This window comes from Onychostruthus taczanowskii, unplaced genomic scaffold (genome assembly GCF_017590055.1).
Source record: "Onychostruthus taczanowskii isolate IOZ18803 unplaced genomic scaffold, ASM1759005v1 scaffold57, whole genome shotgun sequence".
Classification (NCBI taxonomy): Eukaryota; Metazoa; Chordata; class Aves; order Passeriformes; family Passeridae; genus Onychostruthus; species Onychostruthus taczanowskii.
Genome location: NW_024503346.1, coordinates 335658 through 358440, shown reverse-complemented (window position 1 = coordinate 358440; position 22783 = coordinate 335658). Strand labels below are relative to the sequence as shown.

The 22783-nt window shown below is 40.6% G+C and overlaps 1 protein-coding gene across 3 annotated transcripts in view; it reads right to left on the bottom strand.

Annotated features, from left to right (window-relative positions):
- Positions 1–22783, bottom strand: part of ARFGEF2 (ADP ribosylation factor guanine nucleotide exchange factor 2) — a 35975-nt gene that overhangs the window by 6910 nt on the left and 6282 nt on the right. For 2 of the 3 annotated variants that reach the window (XM_041417782.1, XM_041417784.1), the window contains exons 2-35: positions 22337–22367; positions 21406–21529; positions 20572–20718; positions 19561–19740; positions 18658–19135; positions 17957–18028; positions 17541–17689; positions 17024–17154; positions 16267–16501; positions 15905–16004; positions 15542–15681; positions 14947–15055; positions 14235–14436; positions 13398–13509; positions 12608–12813; positions 11655–11739; positions 11390–11561; positions 10125–10276; positions 9810–9938; positions 9302–9460; positions 8040–8187; positions 7093–7192; positions 6298–6338; positions 6058–6227; positions 5268–5419; positions 4961–5133; positions 4398–4558; positions 3439–3569; positions 3201–3330; positions 2627–2762; positions 1676–1814; positions 1478–1532; positions 1122–1236; positions 721–851 (exon numbers count right to left, since the gene is read on the bottom strand). In XM_041417782.1, coding sequence (XP_041273716.1) covers positions 721–851; positions 1122–1236; positions 1478–1532; positions 1676–1814; positions 2627–2762; positions 3201–3330; positions 3439–3569; positions 4398–4558; positions 4961–5133; positions 5268–5419; positions 6058–6227; positions 6298–6338; positions 7093–7192; positions 8040–8187; positions 9302–9460; positions 9810–9938; positions 10125–10276; positions 11390–11561; positions 11655–11739; positions 12608–12813; positions 13398–13509; positions 14235–14436; positions 14947–15055; positions 15542–15681; positions 15905–16004; positions 16267–16501; positions 17024–17154; positions 17541–17689; positions 17957–18028; positions 18658–19135; positions 19561–19740; positions 20572–20718; positions 21406–21529; positions 22337–22367 — 4895 coding nt within the window. The remainder of the gene's footprint in view (positions 1–720; positions 852–1121; positions 1237–1477; positions 1533–1675; positions 1815–2626; positions 2763–3200; positions 3331–3438; positions 3570–4397; positions 4559–4960; positions 5134–5267; positions 5420–6057; positions 6228–6297; positions 6339–7092; positions 7193–8039; positions 8188–9301; positions 9461–9809; positions 9939–10124; positions 10277–11389; positions 11562–11654; positions 11740–12607; positions 12814–13397; positions 13510–14234; positions 14437–14946; positions 15056–15541; positions 15682–15904; positions 16005–16266; positions 16502–17023; positions 17155–17540; positions 17690–17956; positions 18029–18657; positions 19136–19560; positions 19741–20571; positions 20719–21405; positions 21530–22336; positions 22368–22783) is intronic. The other variant, XM_041417783.1, reaches the window with a different exon arrangement.

The window sequence follows — 22783 nt, the reverse complement described above, 5'->3', positions numbered from 1 at the left end:
TTCCCTCTTCTCTAGAAGCTGACTGGGTAGCTCTGTTGAATTCTGAAAACATCAAAATGAACAACAAAAACAGTGTGAGTTTAAATGTTGCCTACTGTAGGAACTCCCCTTCTTTGGCTCATGTCAAATTTAATTAAATTGGTCAATATTTTTAGCTAATTTCATTAGGAATTTAACTACAGCACTCCCAAAACACTACCTGAATGCACTACCCAGAACTTCCAGCTTAGGGCTTCATAAACAGCTAAGCCAGAGCTACTGTGCACTACCACCCAGAATCAGAACTTTCAGGGACATCTCTGAGGCCAGCAAAGAATGAAATCTTGACCTTGCTGAAGTTCAACTTCTGCAACACTTCCTGTGCAAACATCCAGAGATGAGCAGAGCCCCAGCTGTGGCTAAATGAAGACACTCAGTCTAATGAGCAGAAAAGAATGCTTTCCCCCAAACAAACAAACAAAAACCATTTTTGATAGTATGTATTCATGATAAAACAACTATAATCTATTGCATTCATAATAAAAATTAAGGTCATATACTACTACAACAGGCAGACCACCAGGCAACACTGGAGGCAGACAAAAAAAATCACAAGAGTAGTTTACACACATGTTCAGGGAAATGCTAAAAGTCAGAAGAAGACTATTTTGTGAAAACATCAGAGGGTTCCATAGTTTGTACTTTACTGTCACCACAAGGTTACAAGGAAGTCTGATGTACCTGAGCTGCAGCCATGTGCTCAGCATCTTCCTTCTTGCTCGTTGCTGGATAGAATACGATGTTGTCAATGGTCTGTATCAACTCCAGCTGTACCACACACTTGATCAACAGGCCAGCAAACAGTTTTTGGTCTAATTAAATGGAGCAACACAAATTTCAGAAGGAATTCATGATGATTCACTTACAGCAAGGTAGCAAAATATAACATTCCCCTTAATAATTTGATATTTAGCGATGCTGTGAATTATCTTCTAAAGAGAAAATCTCACTGCAAGGCATAAACATAAATTGCAAAGACTTATCCCAAGTTTAACTGCCCCAAAACTTTCTGTAGACAGCTACAAAAGCGAATTAAGACTGGCTATAAAGGTGCATTGAAAAAGCTGGTATGTTCTCCTTACTTGTGTAGGGACCACCTTTCCAGCTCTCATCTGTTGGATTTGAATATTGGCTTTGTCCTCTTTCAGAAGCATTTTTATCCATGCTGCTTAAAGACTGGTGATCTAGGTCCAAATCCTAGAAGAGAGTGCAGAGCAATTCCAGCAATCTGAAACACTAACTCCCAACACTTTTCAGAGGACTTCCCTAATCCTAGATTCAAAGGCTTCCTGCATCCATTCTTTGCATTATGTTTTACACTAACATCAAATACAATCTAGTATCAATTCCTTGTCAAGTGTATTGACTACAATGAACACTTCAAAAGCTAGCCTAACACAAAACCCTCCAACCCCTACCACCCTGAGTTAACTCTTACCAAGTGTTTTTCAGATGAATCTTCCTCCATTCCTACAGGCTTCCATGTCAGCAAGCTTCACAGAGTTAAAAAGACAAAACAAAACAACAACAAAAAACATAAAATAAAAAATCAAACAAAACAGAAAAAAACCAAAAAAGGTAAATATTGTTGCTTTAGAATTGGGTATCAATATAAGAATTAAACTTATGAACTTACACATGAGGAATAGTTGTTTTGAAGATTTCCAGCATACAATTGCATGTCTGGCCCCAGACTTCAGGGCTGAATTTCTGTCCATTGAGTATTACCAGGTTTTCTAGGCAGTTTGTACCTGATCGTGCCAACTGCTCATTATCTGTAAAAGAAATGTTCCATATTTATCAACTTCTACAATATTAAGGGAAAATTAAGTATTCCCTGTTACTGCTCCGTTAAAAATTTTTACCAACACTGTGAAATCTCTTAGCTCAAAGCCTACTTATACAATATATTACAATGATATGAAGCTGAAGAACCTACTGAATAAAAAAGTTTCAAAATAGCCTCCATAAGATGGAAATCCAGCCAGGGAAGACAAGAGACAGGGCAGAAGCAGAAGGGAAGCACACAGTGAGAAAAAAGAAGGAAAAGCAGCAATCGGAAAATCATGATTTATTGCAAGATTGTCCCCCAATATTCCACAGTAGTAACATGCAGGATTTCAGGTGGAAGACTTGGAGCCAGAAAGAAAACATGTTCTTTACAAAGGTGTATTTAGAAGTACCCTTTGGTTGGGAGAAGGGGGAAAAGCGGGTGCCAGAAAACAAGAAAAAAAAAATCAGAATGCATGCATGTCTGTATGTGTGTAAATAAAGGAGGTAATGTATTGCTGCAGTCAGACCACTAAAGGTTGTTGGCAAAAGGCTCAGAAGATTGACACCTTCTCCAAAAGCTTTTGCTGTGTCACAGTAACCCCTTATGAGCCCCTTATGAACACAGTAACAAAAAAGTTGCATAACTCAATAAAAAGATTGATGCTTATATATTCAAGATACTGCATCAACCTACTGCAACACATATTGTCCTAATGGGAACTTCTTTTCTTCCAAAATTCAGTTAACCTTCCACTTCTTAAGTAATGAACATTTAAAACTACATTTAATCAAAAGACACAGGTAAATAAGGTACCTTGTTTCACACACCAGTGTAACTGTGCAAGGATGTCAGGAAGAAGGATCTCGTGCAAAGCTTCATAGAACTGTGTGAACACATCACAGATGGCATAAAGGGCATGGTTGCACGTCGTGGTCATCCACTCTGATTTCTGGGACAGAAAAAGAAAAGTCTTTGGTTTTATGGGGATTCTTCCATGATGACAACACTTGGCTTATACATGGCTGGTCAACAAGAGACACAGCTCTGAGGAGAGGAGAACTCAGAACTAAAGCCTCACGAGTGCAGATGCCTTGTCAGAAGCACTTAGTTGGCTACATGAACACTGGTCAGAAGACTACATGTTCACAACAGAGGGAGAGCATTCTCCTTGAAAATAATCAGATGGACACACACACACAGGTTACTGGACACTGTGGCAACTTTCATTCATGCCACAGAATTTGAAGGAATACAGAATGTGTTAAGTCTGGGGCAGTATGGGGTGGCAATATCCGATGTCAATAGAAACCCCTGACTCAGATGTGCAAGTTCTTGGAAAGACAGCTCTAGGGAATGCTTGCTTTTTGGGTTTTTTTTTTGGTTTTACCTCCGTTTGTTGCTCAGGGAGTTTCATATTATCAAAAATCCGAAACACAATCCTAAACAGGTCTTGCCACCAGTGCTTTTCAAAGGTGTGCCCGTAACTCTTCATGATTTCAAACATCACTGTTAAGCCTCTATAAACAAATCCAAAAAAGTATAGGAACAGATGTTAAAATGTGTTCCTGTGGCATCTTCACTAAATGAATTAAAAGCAAAAAGGAAAAAAAGAAAAACTTTATCACCTTGTACGAACATCTAACTTGCAACGATTGATGATACAAGAAAGTTCAAACAAAATAGGAAACCATCCTCTGACCCATACTCTGTCCCCGGGAGCCACATTCATGTCATCACTTGTGTATTCTCTTAATACCTTGAAGATTAGTAGGAAAAAAGAGTTAAAGAAAAAATTATCTTAAAAATCTTTATTTGTGACAAATTTAGATACTACCAATGGTACAGACAAACTCGGAAAGTTAGCTTAGTTCCTACTGTAACACTCCAATTCTGCAAAATACAAGTATAGCTCTAAGATGTAATTATTTGCAAAAATACTAGAGAATAATATATGGAAATAAATATTTCAATCAGTCCAGGTAAAGGCCTGACAAGCTGCTGAGGTTTGGACTTCTTAGAAAGCAACTTTAATAATGACAGACAACTGTTACATCAATACATGTAACAAGGAAATCTAAAATTGGCAGAAACCAGTTCTACAAGTCTCTGGCATGCTGAATGCAGCATGCACTGGGGACATGCAACTGCAATGTGACTCCAGGTTTTCCTCAGCCAGTGATTATTAAATTCAGTATTCACACCACAGACTGATGGAGAAGAATACATGTTTGTAACCAACTGAACTAGACATAACTAGGGTGACAGAACAGGAAGCACTGTTTTCCGAGTCATCTTAACACAAAAAAAAAAAAACAACAACAACAACAACAACAACAACAAAAAAAAATCCCAAACAAAAACTATTTAATTCAGTTATTTCCCATTTGGACTTACAAGACTTAACATTACTTAACTAGCCCTAGTTTACTGCTTACATAATACCAAAATTTCTCCTAAATCCAAATAAGCTTTGAATACAAACACTTGCAATTAAAGTTGAGAAAGCTCTTTCTTAGTAGATCAACCTCCATTTAACAGTAGAAGACAGTATGAAAATGCAGCAGGGGTAAAAATTCAAACATACCTGTGGTCTTTCTGAGACATATTTTGCACAATAGCGAATAAGCCTGATGGCTTCCATGCTGGTGTCCGGGAAGGCAACATTACAGGCAAACTCAGAGAGGCATTTTACTGCATCCTGAAATGAGTCAATTGCAGCTGGAAAATGCTGCTGAAAAATATTTGCTGTGAAGAACAAAGAAATACACTTTTTAAAATTTACTGATATTAAAATCCATAGATAAACTGCATCAATCTGGGCATGTCATCCACGGCATACTGCTCCAGAACAGACAAACACAAAAGGACCAGATCTTCTATATTAAACATGGCTCTTTGCCCTCTCTTGCGTTCTTCCCTACCCCACCTCACCAACCACATTCCCAAGTTCTACAGCAGACTATCTGTTTCTAGTTTGTCCTGTCCATAGCATTCAGGAGACTTAAAGGGTATGACCCAGCTGCAGAGTTTAAACAGTCTGGCTGCAAGGCTGTGTGTTTATTAGCCTGGAAATACAAAAGCCTTATTCCGAGGAGCCTTCTGAAGGCAGGCTAACTTGGCTGCATGCACCTGTCGGGCATTACTTACTAACTATGTGTGCTGTAGTCTGAAAGGCCAGCTCTACGATATTCCCATCGTGGTCTGACGCTGCCTGATGAAACACAGCAAAGATATTTTTCCAGCCTGAACGAATGTTCCCGGCCTGAGAGTTCACCATCTGAGCAATACAGCGGATCACCATGTCGCGAATAGTCGGAGATCTTAAAAAAAAAAGAGAGAGAGAAAGGAAAGCAAGATTACTTTACACTGGCACCAAGTAACTCCCACTCGACCCATACCAAGTGACATCCTTCAGTAGGACTAAAGCTAAAGCAGAAATTGCAGTGCCTCACACCTGTTTTTCTTCATAATATGCTCAAAAGGCCTTAGGAAGTCTTTCTGGAAGCGGAAGTTGGCTAACTCTCCCTTCTCAAGAAATTTCATTGACAGCTGCCTTAATGAGTCTACAGCAAAGATGGCAACATCTTCATTAGGGTTACACCCAACCTAGAAGAAAAGCATATTTTCAAACACTTATCAGTTAATCTGTCATTTATATGAGTAACAAATTCCTCACTCAAGTTCCATCTCAGCCCACTAAACACTGCTAGCACATTCGAGTGTTCTGATACTTGGGAAAGATGGGGCTCTTGTTGAAGGGGGCTTTCTGTCACTTCATCCATCTAAACAGACCTATGGATTTTGAATGCATCAAGCAGAATTGTAATAGCTAGCTAGATGCTAAAATTAAAATACAGTACAATATAATAAAATAAAATAAATGGAGTCTTTGGTTAAAAATCTCTTCCTAACATGATTCAATTTCCTAAGAAAAACAACTGTTGTTCAAGGATCACCTGTGTACATTCTAGAGGAAAACTAACTTGGCATTTTATCCGAAGAAAAAGACACAGAAAAATTACAAAAATACCAAATCATATAATGAAGATTATATAATTAAAGATCATTCCTATAAACATTTCTATTTGTACACTTTAGATTTTTAAGTAGGTGCTTCTTTTAGGTGCCTTGAGTGGAATTTTTTTCAGTATCAGAGTTCAAGCCACTAACAACACAGAAGAGAAAAGCTGATTAAAGAAGTCCCACTATTTATGCATATTGTGCAACTGGATTTTAAAACGTACCTTATTGAAGTGATCTCCAATGACGTGCCAAATCCTCGACCACTGCAGCCTGATGCGGTTCATGTTGTAATAGGAGATCTCCACGATCTTCTGCAGGCTGAACATGCGCGGGTGGTGCGGGGACGCCAGCTCGTCCATGGACACAGCGCACAGCCACCGCACGAAGTCAACTGCACGGGAGGAGCCTGCTGTGAGCCAGGCTGCTCCTGTGCCAGGGGCCCCAGAACCCACCATACGTACCTATGGCATTCCCGTCCAGCCTCGTGGAGCCCGTGAATATCCTACAACAAACACGAGTCGGAGTTTCAGCTGCGCATCCACAGTCACCGGTTACAGCTCAGCGCTGCAGCAAAAGGGCAGCACATCACAGTCCTCCACACCATTAACTCTGCCTCTCTTGTATTCTTGCTCCTTGGCAGCAGTACATGCATCTTTCCTTAGTCTAAGCATCCTCTTTCCTGCACCAAGTCAGTCTACCATGCTCCTGCCCCACTGCAGCAACAGGCACAGGCTCACAAGTTTACCCAGGCCAGGTTATACTGGAACACTCATTTGGGTGACAGCACGTGAAATTTCATGGGGACAATAAACAGACAGCTTTGCTACAAGACTTTACTGGTTATCAGCCACCTTTGATCTTTATATTCTCTGCGAATATGGTCAGCTGTGGCTGTCAAAACAGACAGGAGAAAGACTATGGATGCACTGCTGTCCCTTCTTCCCCTTCAGCTGTTCGATCTTGAGAGGAGTTCAGACTGCTGACAGTGGTCCTATTATAGAACACTGATAAAGCAGAGAACACTCCCAAATGTCCTGGAGTTTGATGTGGTGACAGACATGTTCATGGTTAGAATAAACACCGCAAGTCTGAATATATGATTGTGCAGACTTGCAGACCATTGTGATCAGAAGTTACTAAGAACTCCCATTCCAACACATAGTTAAGGACAGAAGCATGTCTTTAAACAACATTTCAGAAGGGCAGATGACACAGATGATGATTTAGGTAAGATGCAGAGGTTACATTCTCAGTACCTGTCTACTGCTACCACCACACTCTGTGAGCTGGTCTCCTCCACAGACTCCTGGATGCTCGCCATGTGCCGTTTGTCAGCCCCACTCCCAACGAGGTTCCCTGCCAGAAATCCATGAAAAAACAGCTTTTGCCATCAGGAAATAACGACTTTATATTAACTCCCACATCAAACAAGTAGACAAAGAGAAGACTACTGCTTCTAGCTACCATGTAATTTATATAGAGCAGACAGTGCCTTTGCCAGATCTGTGCCAGATTATTACACAGCTAAAATCATATTTATTAGGTTAAGATATGATATGATATTGTTAGTAAAATTGGAACAGATAAAATACTATTTTAAAATATGAACTCTAAGTCAGCTACAAATAGTTAATGCTGAACACAGTTCTGTATTCATTGTAATCATCATTATAGCATCACTCCAAAGTTTTTTAAAATTAAATTGTTTCCTTAGTGGTTTCACAAAGATTAAGGCAACCTGCCTTGTCCCTCTAATTGAAGCCAAAAATCTAAGATTTGTTTCTTGTACACACTGCAGAAACAATAGGAACTGGAATAGCAAGCCCAACATGTAAAGATAAGAAATTCCTTTGGAAAACCAATTGCCAGTTATTGAAACATCTATTAATTCCTAAAAATAAATGGCTCTTTTTCATATTAACTAATACTTTTAACAAAACCATGACTTCATCAGCAAAACAGTTTTGACAACAACACATTCCAACACATAAATGTGGAGTAGTTATTAAATATCTTAACCCAATTCCAAAGTTACACCAGATTTGGTAATTATAAACACATATGGGAATACACAGTTTCATTAATCCAACACAGCTTCCCCTGGCGGCAAGTAAATATATTTGAGTATAACACTGAGGATTCTTTAACATCCTTACTCCACTTGTATGTGCATCTTTGTGAAGTTCAAGATTAATAATCTTACCTAATCCCAGGCTCATAAACTCTTCTCCTGCAGAGGCATAGCCCTTAATGCTGCCTTCCCTCTCACGCCCAGAACCAGACAAATACCGAGTTTTCACACCAGTTCCTATGAGCTGTGCCAGTTCCAGCTGGCTAATACATTTCAAGATCTAAAACCAAAAGAAATTTAACATTGTGGTTCTGCACACCACCGTCCTTTTACTCTTAACATATATTTGTATTTAACATTTATGACCTTCCCAGGTTCTCCAGCCATTCAAACAACTTTGGCCGTTGTAACAGCTTTGATGGAGCTAAAAACATTACTAATAAAACTGAAAATTAAGTTGATTGCATTCAGTATTATCAGCCACAGGAAACATTCCAATAGAAGAATAAAATAAACAGTGCTCCAAAATCTAACCTGGATCTGTAACTACTAAAGGATACCTTTCCATTATTTTTACACCATCAACTTTCAAGATTGTAAAGATTATCAGTTGGAGCTGATCTTCTAGAGACTTCATTGTCCTAGAGATGAAAAGACTGAAACACTGCAGCTGTCACCACTTGAGTATCAATGCTCCAACCTAGACAGTGTAAATGCCAATGCTGTGCTTGCCTCCTTCTTCCTCCCCCAGAGCCACATCCCTTGGCTGGCACAAGTGCTCAGGAGAGTCTGCTGGGAGCCAGGTCTGAGGCATCTGTCAGCTCTAGCACATTTTGGCTCATATCATGTAGCCCAAGACTAGAGCCAGAGAACATAATGCAGCAGAAATGTTCCTTTTAGCAACAGCACAGATTTGCAGCTGATAAAATTGCTCCTGGAAAACAGGCTTTAAGAAAATGCATATAATCCTGATAGCTCATCTTTACCAATCATCCCCCAAAGTATTTTAGCCCTAATTTTTCATCTGCTTATGATGCAAATGTTGACAAACATTGCACAGCCAAGTCTGGACTTGTAAGCTAGCATATTTTTGTTTCTGTGAGTAAGAATACAACAGTTTATATGAGGAATTTTCTGAAGCCAAATGAGACTTTTTTTTTATATCATTTAAATCCTATATCAAATGCAGCCACAAAAATTACAATATTGTCACACAGTTTCCACAATGTCTTAAAAAAATGCAATGCATTATTTTTATCTACATATTAGGAAAAAAACAACAAAAACTTAACAATATAATGCACTTCCTTTGCATTTTTGAGTGAGTTCTGGGAGCTGATGGTAGAAGAAAAAATATGACACCACATTCACTATTTAAACTAGTAAAGATTTACCTCATGCCAAGAATTGCCAAGATAGTTGCCATCTGTGTGAGCAACTGTAATGAGTGTCTTAATGGTATCAATGTTCTTCTGTTTCATTTCTGTAATGCTGGAACTGGCAGTCAACAAGGAAAAACGAGCAAGGGCCTGCACATAAGCGTCTCGTTCAAGCTACAAGACAGAGAAACAAGCATGAAAATCAAGTCCCCAGAGAACCAGAGAAAGCAACTTGCCTACAAATGTTCCTTCTGTGGATAGCTGGCACTGTTAGAGCACTTTCCAGCTAAATGAGAGCAGGATGCCACTTAGCAGACGCTCTTAATAAAAGATTCAGCAAGAAAAGCAGAGTTGAAGAAATGCTTGATTACATCAAGACCTTTTACCATTTCAAGAAAGCAGATGAGACATCTCATGTTCTATGAGACATCTTCATCTTCTAATATGAGCTGTTTGCAATTCTTCACCTGCCCCCAGAGCCCACCCAGCACTCCCCGAGTCCCAGGCTGAGTGTGGCACCAACCTGCATTCCAAAGATACAGGCTATCCTAATGGCACAGCGTATTCCCTCCAAACACAGGGATGCAACCTCTGGGTCATCACAGTTCTGCAAGCCAACACTGTAAGCGGCCAGCAGCGGAGTCCAGACAAGCTAAACAGAGGAAGAAACTAAATTCAGAGGTCTCTTACAGCTTTAGCCCAAAACACTGGGTTACTGAAGCCAAATACATCCAAAGAGTCCACGTGTTTCGTTACCAAACTCTTCAGAGTAATTTTCCACATTTTTTCCCATGCTTTAAACTCTTCACAACAAAGACAGTGAGAACCTGACACTCACTTTGAACATGGGTCTGACATGATCCAGGTGAGTGGCACTGGTGAAAGGTGCCTTTGCATGGCTCACTGCCTCCATGAGGGCTTTGGCTGTCTTTGCCATTTGCTCCATCTCCAAGTTGTACAACAGCCTCCGCTGCTTCTCATTAGCTACACCTAAGGGAAACACACACACAGACATTGCTTGCTTTTCTTACAAGAGCATACTCCTTCTCTTCACACTGAGCATCACAAAATGTTAAACAAGGGTATTGCAAATAAAATCTAAAGATAGAAATCTTGCAAAATCTTAGAAGTCGGGAGGCTGCGCCAGGCTGCAAGCAAGGAAGTCCAGCACTAAAAACCACACCCAAACTTAAGACTTTATTTTATACAAAATAACTAATTCAGTCCTTTACTATATAACACATGCTATTACTTAATTGCTCCAAGTCAGAGGTGCATACTCTATTAAGTCATTCTGCCTGTAAAAGCAGATGGAAAATCCTGTGTCTTCTTAGGCTCACATCCCCCAGACAAAACAAGCCCTCACCACCATGATAAATAAACTAATAACTTAGTGCTTCTTTATCCTTATACTACGGGTGAAACTTCGATTTTCAAGCAAATTAATTTTGTTCCTATTTTGATTGAGAAAACCTGCAAACAGCATAAAAACACTGGGAAAACCACTATGGTGAAGATTCAGAATTCACTAATTTGAATTAAATCAGTACCACCTATTCTGAGTAAAAGCAGGGTACAGCTGGGGATACTGGCATGTGCTGCATGCTACCCAAAGAAGCCCTCCTTTGGTCTGCATAAGGAGAGGTGACTATAGATTACGACAAACTCTCTAATCTCGCTGCTTTTCAAACACTATCACAAGGACTGTGACACCTCCCAGCCACTGAACTATGGAGAAAGACAAAAACCAGCCCAAATCAAGCCCTCACTCATTGTCTAGCACATAAAAACAAGTTAATTGCAAAGTAAGTTCCCCCTTGAGTTATTCCTCACACTCCAGTTTAAAACCCCAAGAGATCTGGTTTCTAGTGCTGCTCTGCAGCAGTGCCAGAGGCACCTACACAGCTCTTCCCACCACAGAAGCCAGTGTTAAATTGTAACTGAGCCAGTTTCCTTCCATATACCTCTATCAACCATTCCAAATGTACTTTAGTACTGCCCCAAGGCATTTTCACAAGGACTCTGCACACCACTGTGCCATCCCTTAGTTCCCACCACAGTTCAAGAGCACTGTGGTCTTTCCAGTTTCTAGTTCCTCCTTACTTGGTTTACTACACTTGGTTGTAATTGCATATTCTTTTGTCTCTTTCATCGCAATTTTCTTTCCTTCTATTTCTTCATAGATTGTTGATAAATACTCTTCTGGCAGGTCTTTACTGTCATTGATTCCTCGATTCATTTTAATGTACTGCTCCTTTGTCATTTTATTTTTTACCTGTAAGAAGGAATAAGTTGGAGATCAGATTTTGAACACAAGTTCCAAGGACATTTGGACTTCTGTAAGTTTGGATTTTTTAAAAATTTCTACCTGTGGACTGTGCAAGTCTGTAGTCAGCATTATAATGGAGTATGCCAAAACATAGGCAGTGTCTGCACTAGCAAATAGTGTTTGCCTGAGGGAGGAAAAAACAAAACAGTTTTATAGACTCCCAATTCCTCAGTCCATTAGCTCTAGTTCCATATGCAAGACAAATACCCAGAAGTGCTATGGATTCAACCAAGGAGCCAACAAAGACTGAAGCTAACCATCAGAAACACATCAAACCCTGAGCAGTTGAAAACACAAATATAAAGGGTAGGGAATTGCATCATTTTTGCAATATTGAAAACTAGACTGAGATTTTCAAGTATACTCTCTACCAATTACCCAAAGAATAATAATGTATAATCTTCAAAAAGTTAAATAACAGCTTATTTTTTACTCACAGAGTTTCAGAAACATTGATACAAAATCAACCCACTGATACACCAACTGGACTAAAGAAAGGGAACTAATTAAAGCCTGACTAAACTTCAGTGTTGATTGCACTAGGAACAATAGCAACTTTGCCTATTTGGTATCATATAACATACACACATTTTGTTCCACATCTAACAGGCAAGCAAAAGCACTGTAACATGCTATTAATTGTTTGTGTCATGAATTTTTTAAATTCTATCCATTTCTACCGCTTAATACAATTTTTTATACTTGAGTGATCTACATTCATCTAAAATTGTCTCTGTATTAGCTGTTGGATTTTAACATACTTAGGGCTTCCCTTTTCCAGTAATTCCTTTTAGCAAGTACTTGGGATTTAAAGAAATGACAGCATCAGTATCCTTCCTAGCCAATATCAGCAGCAAGATCTCCTCTTCACAAGCCTGCAAAAGTTCCTGGCCTGGTACGAGCTTAATCAATCCCCTGCCCCTCAGGGCCACACAGCAGTACAGCAGGGAATGTTCTTTGGGCACTGATCTGATACAAAGGGCTTGAATTACCGTTGGTTGCATTCAATATATCTAGCAGCAAACTTCTCCATTAATCTATCAATCTTCTGGGCTTCACCTGGCAGACGAAAACCTTCCAGAAATATACGCAGAGCAGAGACAAAGTCCTTTCCACAGAAATCAAGCTGGTCTACATAGGCATACATCACTTCCTTGTTAAACTTGCTGCTTTCACCAAGAAACTCCCCTACTTGAGTCTAAAAAACACAAGAGACAGTCATTACTGTGCAATCCAAGTGCCAGCTCTGCAAGAAGGCTTCTGTGCCAAGAGCTGCACAGCTCTGTAAAGCTGACACCCGCCGCGTGGGCAGCGGCCGAGGGAGGGACAGGGGGCCCAGATATGGCCCCTCAGTCTGCATATCCTGCCTCCCTCACTGCCAAAGGCAAGATCTGCATCACTGCAGAGCCAAGGAAAGCTCAGCTGTGCCCAGCTGCACACGCAGCAGAGAATGCTTTGCCACTGCAGCACAGGATCCTTCCTTGCTGGCAAGAGACTGCCAGCAACTCACTCTGCTCTGTGTCCCTCCAGCCTCCAGGGACAGACAAAATGCACATTCCACCCGTGGGGAACCCTCCAGCACTTTACCATAACACAGTACTTTACTGAGAAGCTGGGGACAGCAAGCAAGCAGCAGGTAACTGTGGCATTAGGTGTGTCCATGAGGAGCCCTGCACGTTCATTTCTCTAAGATATGAACTCCAGAGCAGGGGCACACAGATACCAGGGCAGGGCCAAAGGTGCAGGGGCAAGGGTAATAAATTGTGCTGCATGTAATCTTACAGAGCACAGGCGTTCCTCTTGGTGCAAGAATTGTGCCAGGTCCTCTGTTGTAGTGCCAAGCATTCCCTGCTCCTGCAGATACTGTATTCCTCTCTTTGGCTTTTTATTAAACCTATTCAGACAAAAACATGGGAAAATTGACATACAATTAAAAATATAACAGCCTATAAAATCTGAGTTTTACAGAGTCCTCATAAATCAATGATTCTGTGCTGTAGCTCCATGTCTTTTCTTTCTAGTTAGGAAAAAAGTTAAAGAATGTGCAACAAATCTACTACCTGTATCACACCATAGGCTCCACTTCATAAGGTAGATTGCTGATAACCTGAGAAGTCATCACCTGAAAAACTCCAAAACTCACCCTTTTGAACATGGAAAATCTGACACTCTCCATGAAATGTTAAAAATGCTGCTGTTCAAGACCTTTTTCTAGCATTTACAGACATGTAGACCTTCAAATTAATTAAAAAGAAGTAAAGCATAGCTGCACAATGATTTAATTCTTCAAACGCTATTTCAATAAAGGACAACAAATCATGTAAGAGCTGCAAGACAACTGTGTCCCTCAAATCAACTTCTCTATAGAACTACACACTCTGGCAGAGCAGAGTTGGCAAAAAGGAAAGCTGTGAAAACCCTTTCCACTCCACACAGGATTATATGAAATTCCCTTTAACTATAACAGCCTCCAGCACTGGTTTTTCACAACAGCAGGCAACAGTCTTCAGCATTAATATCAATTAAGTGATATTAATGTAAGTGTCCCTACAGGTGTGACTGTGAGACCATAAGAAACAATACATTTTATTTAAAGTTTTCCCGTCATACTGGGCTTACAGTTCTATCCCATGTTCAATTATTTCCTTTTGCTGCTTGATGACTTCAAATTGCTCTGGATCATCTGGGACAGCAGTCTGGGTACCAACACTTCCAACTCCTGAGGATACAGTGGAGTCCAAGGAACTGACACTACTCCGTCTCCCTCCAGGGTCCAGGCATTTACCCTCAGCCATTTCCTGTTCAGATGGTTTATATGAACCTATTCACAAACAAGGTGAGATTTAACTTATTCTTCTTCAGTCAAGAGCTTTTAGTTACAGAACTTTTAAGCAGAAGTCTATGAGTTAATATTCTTATTTTACCACGTATATTTTTTGGCAGTCTGCACTACATTACATGAAGATGCTCTATTGATGCAATTCTAAAATAATCCAACTAAAGGCAGAAAAACAGCAGTAACTATGGAGAAATTCCAGCACTTCAACTTAGTTGCTCCAAGACTGGTCACATATATTGCTCTACGTCAGCCTTTATAGTAGGCAAGGGGCTGGCTAAAGCTCATCCACAGGATTTGGTTATTCAAAACAGACACTTGGAGAATCAGTTACTGCAACAGCACCAACAGCTGCTTGCAAAATACCTCACTTGTGAAACAAATTGTTAAGATACAAACCTAGCACCCACACTTCTGAATAGCTTCTAAACAGTGAACAAACACAAGAATGAACTGATCAAATAAATCAGTCTCTCCATAGAGAAACAAACTTACCCAAGCTAGTCTGATGATTGGGGTTCACATAAAGGTCTTTGCTCCATTCTACCATACATTTTAAAATAGACACCAAACATTCAAGTCCTTTTTTCCTCAGGCTTAGTTCCTAAAACATGAAGAAGAAGAATAAAATAAAAAAAGAAAAATCAAACCAACAAACCATGCTGAACAGTCTGTACAACAGTCTCCCCCTAAGGACTGGAAAAGTATAATCTTAAAAACAAAATGCTCATAGTGGAGATATGGTATAAAGTCTGTGCAAAGCAAACCCCACAGACGGTACCACTGGTTTAGGAGCTCCAGAAAAGAAGCAATTTAACTGAGGGAGAGGAAGGCTCATTTAGACCTCTCTCCCTTGGCAGTCAAACTAAAGAGACCAGAACCAGCCTGGTCTCAGTGCAAACAGGCAGCAAAATCACCAAGTAATTAATGGCACTGCTCCAGCGTCCAATTGCAAATTATTAAACTAATAAAAAGTAAGTAACATCAGTAGGTTACAGACAACATGAACCTCTGGAAGTATCTGCAATGATGCAAAGATAGCACTGTTTATGAAACAATAGCACCATATCTTCAAAGATGCTTTCCTTACCTGTAAAGGTGTCATTCCCAACTCACTGCCACTTCGTCCCTGTGCAATTTTGGATAAATCATTTACAAGACGTTCAAATATATTAGCAGCATTTAAATCACAATCATAGTTAACATAAATATCCACCACACACTGGGCATCTGGAAAATAAAAGGAAATGCAAGTATTAGGATTCTGTGCAATATAATTTTTAAAAGGAATCAGCCAGTTGGAGCAGGCACTGCAGATGAATCCAGACATTTAACCCAAGCACTCCAGGATCAAATTCAAATTTTCATACTTAAACATTATATGTGGCATTTCTTTCCAAAATAATTTTCATCTGCTGCCAGAAGAAGTGATTCTTTTACACAGTGGAAATACCTGCACAAATTCTAGTTAAAGTCTGAATCACCATCCATTTGTGTTCAAAGGAACTTGAAGAAGTCTCTAGAATATTCAGGAAGATCTCTTTGAAGAACACCTGCAAAATAAGTAAGATCAAGGACTTGATCACCTGAAACTTATTAGAACCACATCAAATGTGCAGATTCATTTCTATTCAGCAATTTCTCTTCAAGAGTAATATTTCATGCATATTAGAATTTGGACACAGTAGTAATATGTTAGTTTAGTAAGCAAACCAAACTAAGACATTAAAATGGACATTCCAGCTGTCTTTTTACCTTGAGAACAATATTTTGAGAACTAGAGCATATGCAATTTATAGATTAAAAGTCTCTCACCTCAATCTGCATTTTTAAATGGGTCTTAAAATTTGAAAGCAGTGTGAGGAAGATGGCAAGAGAGAGCTCAAACACATCAGGAACAGAAGAGACTCCATTTTTAGATAATGCTACACAAAGATATTGCTTGATTGCATTGATGAACATCTCATGTGTCCTGAAAACCAGACCAGCATTCTGCAGCACTGAGAGAAGCAGCTGGAGAGACACAACCTTGGAACGCAATTCATGGGATCTAGAAAAAATTCAACATTAAATGGATTTCTATACTTTCTTAATATATACTTGTATTCAACATTAGCACTGTAGCATTTCTTCTACATCAGGAAGAAATGACTGCTATTTTGAATAATTTAAATGCAGGGGGCAAGAGGGGTGGAAATCAGCCAAGTGAATTTTGAACTTCTACCTTCCAAATCTGAAATTTTTTCAGTAATATTAACATCTTAGACTAGCCTAATAAATGCAGCTCAGTGCTTCTTAAGCACTTCCCCATTCTCCCATCAAAAGCTTCACAAATACTATAGTCAAGACCACTCCAACTGGTAAAATTAATAAGCCTATTATACAAAACTGAAAAATCTCAAGCATTGAATTTTTAATGATTTGAAGCTATTTTCAATTCCTGATTCATCAAGCTAACTAAACCAAGGGCCTGACAAGTGCATTTTAAATACCTGCTTAACTACACAGCAGCAACTTAACTGTCTCCAAAAGCTACCAGGAGAGGACAGAATAACAAATCCAGTCACATTACTTGGGATCTGGTGGTCCTTCCCCCAGCGGCTTCATGGAGAGCTTGCACAATGACCTGAACACAAGGAAGGCATCCTTTTGCAGAACATGGGAAAATCTGGCAGCAGCTTGATGTCCAGATACATCTGTTTCCTTGAGAGTAAGAAACACAACACAGGCCCTCAGTGAGACAAAGAAACAGAGCAATTAGGAGATTCCATAGCTCCTCTGAGAATCAGCTAGAGTTTAAACTAAACCTAAACAGGATTACAAGGGATCTGGATCTTTTCACACACGTTGACTGACCCTTTGTCTCTGTCCCCACTCGGTATTAAAATACAACTAATATAATCAATTTTAAGACAGGTGTTTTCAATATATGTTTAAACTGCAGCTGCTGCTTCCTTTTTGAATCTGAGCAGGACACACATGTTAGAGTTTCTGTCCCTTTCTTCTGCCAAATCCCACTCTATCAGCTGTCACAATAAAAACATGTCTTATTTTGTAGATGTATATTGGCATCCAGTGCAGTTACTTACCAGATTATCAGTGGAGGAAACAGACTGCCCATCATCTGGAATCCCATTTGTTTGTACATTTTCATTGCTAGAGCCAGAAAGAAGAGTATCTGCAGTCTCTAATGCAGGCAGAGCCTTGACAGGTTCTGCTACCTGCTTTTCTTCAGCCACTAAAGGGGAAAATGGAAAGATGATTAAAATCATGCAAGAGTTTTCTGTCCCATGACTTTGTGAAGCTCTACCACCGAGTGGCACAGAAGTAGCACTGGTAAAATAGAAAGTTTCTCAGCTATCAGCAAAAGAATATTGAGATACAATCAAAAACTGTTCTTGCTGCCTTAGTAGGCGTTCTTGTCAAGATACTTAGCAACAATAATTACTTCCATGCTTTTATAATCAATACATATGCAACTATTTTACTTTAAAAGACTTTATACCTTTCACAGCTGAATCTACCACATCTTCCAAGATGCCTTGAACCATTTCCTTTCCTCCATCAATTGTTTCCTCTAATAAAACACAGAGAGAATTTTTGATTTAGTATTTTTGTTTATGAAGAAGACTAAAAGGAAAAACATGACAAAGGCAGAAGCATAAAAATTTATCAATTTTCTTCAGCAGCTCTCATTGAAAGTAATTCGTGAGAAATTAAAAAATACTCATTGATGTTATTTATGTTGTTTGAATCAAAGCACTGATATTTTTAATGCAGTTGTTTTGTCATTTTTATTTATCAACTGTTATAATTTTCTTTATCAACTGTTACAAACATTCCCAATGAAGATGCAGTATGTGTTGATGATAACATTTTTACCACAGGACTTCCCTCTACCTGAGAGCAGTTCTGTCACATCCCACATACCATGACAATTCTCCTCCTTTCCTTCCCCTTTATCAACCTGTTCAAGTCAAATTCCATTACAATCCTCTGTAGATAAAGTACACACGGTTTAACTGGAATTCTAGGGAGAACAGGAACCTTTCTGCAGCAGTTATAGCCGAGGATGGCAGCACACTGGAAATCTACTGAGGAGAGCCAAGGGAGCCAGTCACTCCATCAGGGCTCTCAAAGCGGCCTCCAAGAGCATTTTCTACAGGTTGGCTGTGAGTGAAAGCAACAGAGAGGTCTTGTGCTCACCTGCTGCCAGCAGGACAGGGGCCCGCTGCAGCTCCCTGCGGCCGGGCTCTCCACGGCCGGGCTCTCCAGGGATGGGCTCTCCAGGGATGGGCTCTCCAGGGATGGGCTCTCCAGGGACGGGCTCCCTGCGGCTGGGCTCTCCAGGGACGGGCTCCCTGCGGCTGGGCTCTCCAGGGATGGGCTCTCCAGGGCCGGGCTCTCCAGGGACAGGCTCTCCAGGGACGGGCTCCCTGCGGCCGGGGTCTCCACGGCCAGGCTCTCCAGGGACGGGCTCTCCACGGCCGGGGTCTCCAGGGACAGGCTCTCCAGGGACAGGCTCTCCACGGCCGGGCTCCCCGTTGGCCAGCACGGGCCCGGCGGTGCCAGCTCTGCCTCCCCAGGAGCTGTGCTGCCGCTGCCCCGGCCGTGGGGACCGCGACCCCGCCACCGCGGGGGACTGCGGCTTCTGCGCTCGCTCTGCCTCTCTGGACTCCTGCAGCTTGGAAAGCACATGTGGAACGGTTCATCTAAGCACAGGACACACTGAGGGAAGTCCTGAGGTGACTGATGATCCTTTGTGAACACGCGTTAAGACGTGAAACAGTGAAACTGTGAAACTACAATCACTTGGCCAATAAGATTAAGAAGATGCACTTCAATTTTATTTGAAAAGCATCATTTGTTTACCCAATGCCATTTGGCAGAAGCTATGGTGTGAAACCTTATTATCAGCAGAGCACACCACCTTGTATTCTCCACTCAGTCAGTATGCCTCACTGCACAATTTGACAGGTTTTCTAACATCACAAATCAACAGATATGCAACTACAATGACAGATTCATTAAAAGAACAATAATAATAAAAAGTTTTCAGTCATTTGTAAGCCTAAACATTTGAGATGAGAAAAAGTAATATCTACTTACAGCTTGATTTTCCATCCGTGTAAAAATTACATTTAACATCTGTGTAAGGGTAGCTTTGGCAGTTGTCTGGTTAATAAGATTTTTACTGGCCAGATAGATGTTGTAGCAGGTTCTAACCGTTTGAAGAATTGTTCCTTCATGAATTTCTATATATGGAGAGGTTACTGCAGTGAGAAGAGCCTAGGAAAGTCCATAACATGGTAAAAATGAAACCTGAGCAAGTAGTCAGCAATGCTCCTCACACATGTCTTCCAGAATAATCACTGGATTTGCTACAAAACACGGATACCTTTTTTTAAGGCTTTACAAGCAACAACATTTCAAATCAAAGAAAGTTCAAAAGGACTTCCACATCTCTACTCTCTCCTGAGCTGTTCTTAGAGGGTCTTATCAAAACTAACTTTCCACCGAGGAAGATACTCCACCTCCAAAAATATTTACTATATTCCATAGCTTCATTTCCACACAAGAGTCAACTGGCCTACACTAATGTCAAGATGGATTACTAGAAGGTTCACTAACCTCCAACCTCAGCTACAGTAGCCCAAGAAGATTTCAGAACCAGAACAATACTGATGGATAATTAATACCACACCTTGTTGAGAACATACATTGGCAAAATGGCCAGGGGAGCAGACAGGCTTGAACAGCATTCCATGGCACTGCATCCCAGTTCCAGGGCCTGCTATCAGGGCTGAAAGCAACTCCCTGGCCTGATGGAGGTAGGCAGTGAGCCTCTAAGAGGAGCACCAAGGTGTCTGAAAGATGGTTTATCTCAGAAAGGACAAACATTTTTAAAATATTCCTCTACACCCTGCTTTCCCAATAGGAAGATCACTTTCCTCACCAATTCTGCTCTGGTGACAGCCACCCTGAGTGCAGTGACACACAGAACAATGCAAGAAATGGAGCAAACGGGCCTTCAGTAATACTTTGCCTTTCTTTTTTTTCAGTTACAAAATGAGAGAGAAAGCAAATTAACATTGCACCAAAATGAATTGAACTAAATACCTTAATTATCTGCAGCTGCACTCCTTCATCTGTCTGAGGACCCTGAAAGCAATTGCAAATGGTTTCCACTATCCGGTCAATCAGTCGTTTTCCAGGAGCTCCGCTGTCCGGAGCGTTGCCAGTGATGTGCCCATAAGCAATGAGTTTCTAGACAGAAAGAATGCAGCTTAGACGACCATATACTGTTAGGAAAAACACAGTTTAGCACAGCATAAAAAGGTGTGTTTAGATAGCATACCTCACTTAACCAGTTTTAATGGAAAAATTTAACACCATCTATTATTGTCTGGCCAGCAAATACTTTGACTGCTCACATATGTGGACAAAACAGATTTCAGTATGACACAAAAGCTTTTTCAACTCAGGCCATTTCTTCATACCATAACCAGAGAAAAAAATTTTAACACCAGTCTTTTGCAGAGTGTGACTTCCTCTGTCACATCAGCACCACAAGAAACTCCAGGTGGTAACACTCCAGGTGGAGCACGACAGACGAAGCACCTTTAGTGCCGGGTGTGAGGATCCCCCAGCCCCAGCAAAGGGGCAGCAGCAGGGCAGCCACACTCCTCCCTGTGCCCAGTGCCCGGCCGAGTGTGGCCCTGGGCAGGGGCTGGGGTGGCTCTGGGCAGGGACTGGGGTGACCCTTGGCAGGGACTGGGGTGGCCCTGGGGCAGGGGGCTGGGGTGACCCTGGGGCAGGGACCTGGGGTGGCCCTGGGGCGGGGGCTGGGGTGGCCCTGGGCAGGGCCACTCCTCGCTGCAGGAGCTGTGTGCCAGATCTGGTCACTGCAGCTTTCTCCACCTCACTCTGACCCAGCTTACCCACAGCACTTACCTGCAAACAATCCAGGGAAGTACTGACGATGCGTGGAGACTTTGACTGGCAGGCCAGCTCAAATGGAAGGAAATATTTATCTGCTTCAATGAAATTTGCTTTTGGTGGAGCAGCAGTGCCTTCTCTAGGTCAGATACAAAGAATTATTAATTTTTCTAAGCATGTATATCACAGCAAACTACACTTTCTCCTTTTTCTTAATTTAGAGCTAAATAATGCACAGCAGCATACAAATATACTGCACCTTTCTTGCACATACTTTCCTAAACAAAGACCAATTTTCTTTAAAAATCACACAAAATCCATTTTACATTTATTTATATTCTATCTGATCTTTTTTGTCTCTTCTTCAGCTTAACTCTTTCCTCACTATACTCCAACACTGTCCCACTATCTGAAATATTGGAAAACTCCTACACAGCTGATACATCTACATCTGTTATTCAAAATGGATTAAACAGTGCCCATAAGCAGAACACTAAGCAAATAGAAACACATCTGGAGACTCATTTGCTCATTTTCAATCACAGCACAGTGCTGGAAAACTTTTTGAAAACTTTCCTTGCTGTAACATTTAAATTGATCTTCTTGATCTAGGTAACAAAGAGCACAAGCTATCAAACAGAGGGTATGTACTACTCCCCATACTTCCTATCAGCTACTGAGTCCAGTAAAAGGAAGCAAAAAACTGGCACCTTTTAGAAATTTCACAATTTTTTCCTGGTGAAATGCATAGGCAGTTATGACTTGAGTACCCACAGCCACAAACATTGTGTAAGTGAAACACACAGGCCAGGCGACGTTCTTGGCAGAAAGGTGGGTCTGGGTATTCACAAACTCACTGCTATAATGTACATACACTCTTACACTTCCACAAAATAATTCATTTGTTCTTCTCACACACTTCTGTTTAGAGTAATTCATAATTTACCTTTGCTTTTCCAGCTCACTTTTTATTTCATCTGGAAGAGAAAAAAAAAAAAAATTCAAGTCTTAGTTATCATTATCAATAACAGAGTAATAAAGCAAAGATGTTTAAATCAAATTTTTCACTTCGGTGTTTGCTAGTCCATTCCTGTAACACCTCAGCTTCAGAGATCAGAGTTTCACCAGTTATCGAAAGACGTATCTCTCCAATTTTACATTTAAAAAGCTACTTTTTCCAAACAAAAGGTATCTTTCTCAATAAAAGGTATCTTTAGAACTCTCAGCGAGTTCTACCATGCAACTTCTATTCAAGTGTAAGTCCACATCACAGGGTGTTCAGGTCTGTAGAAGCCTTTAAGCTACTGCATAAACCATGAGTCCAGTGCATCCAACCTTCCCCCAGATTGCTCATCCTAAGCCTTACAAGAAGAATCAGGAGATAGGAAATAGG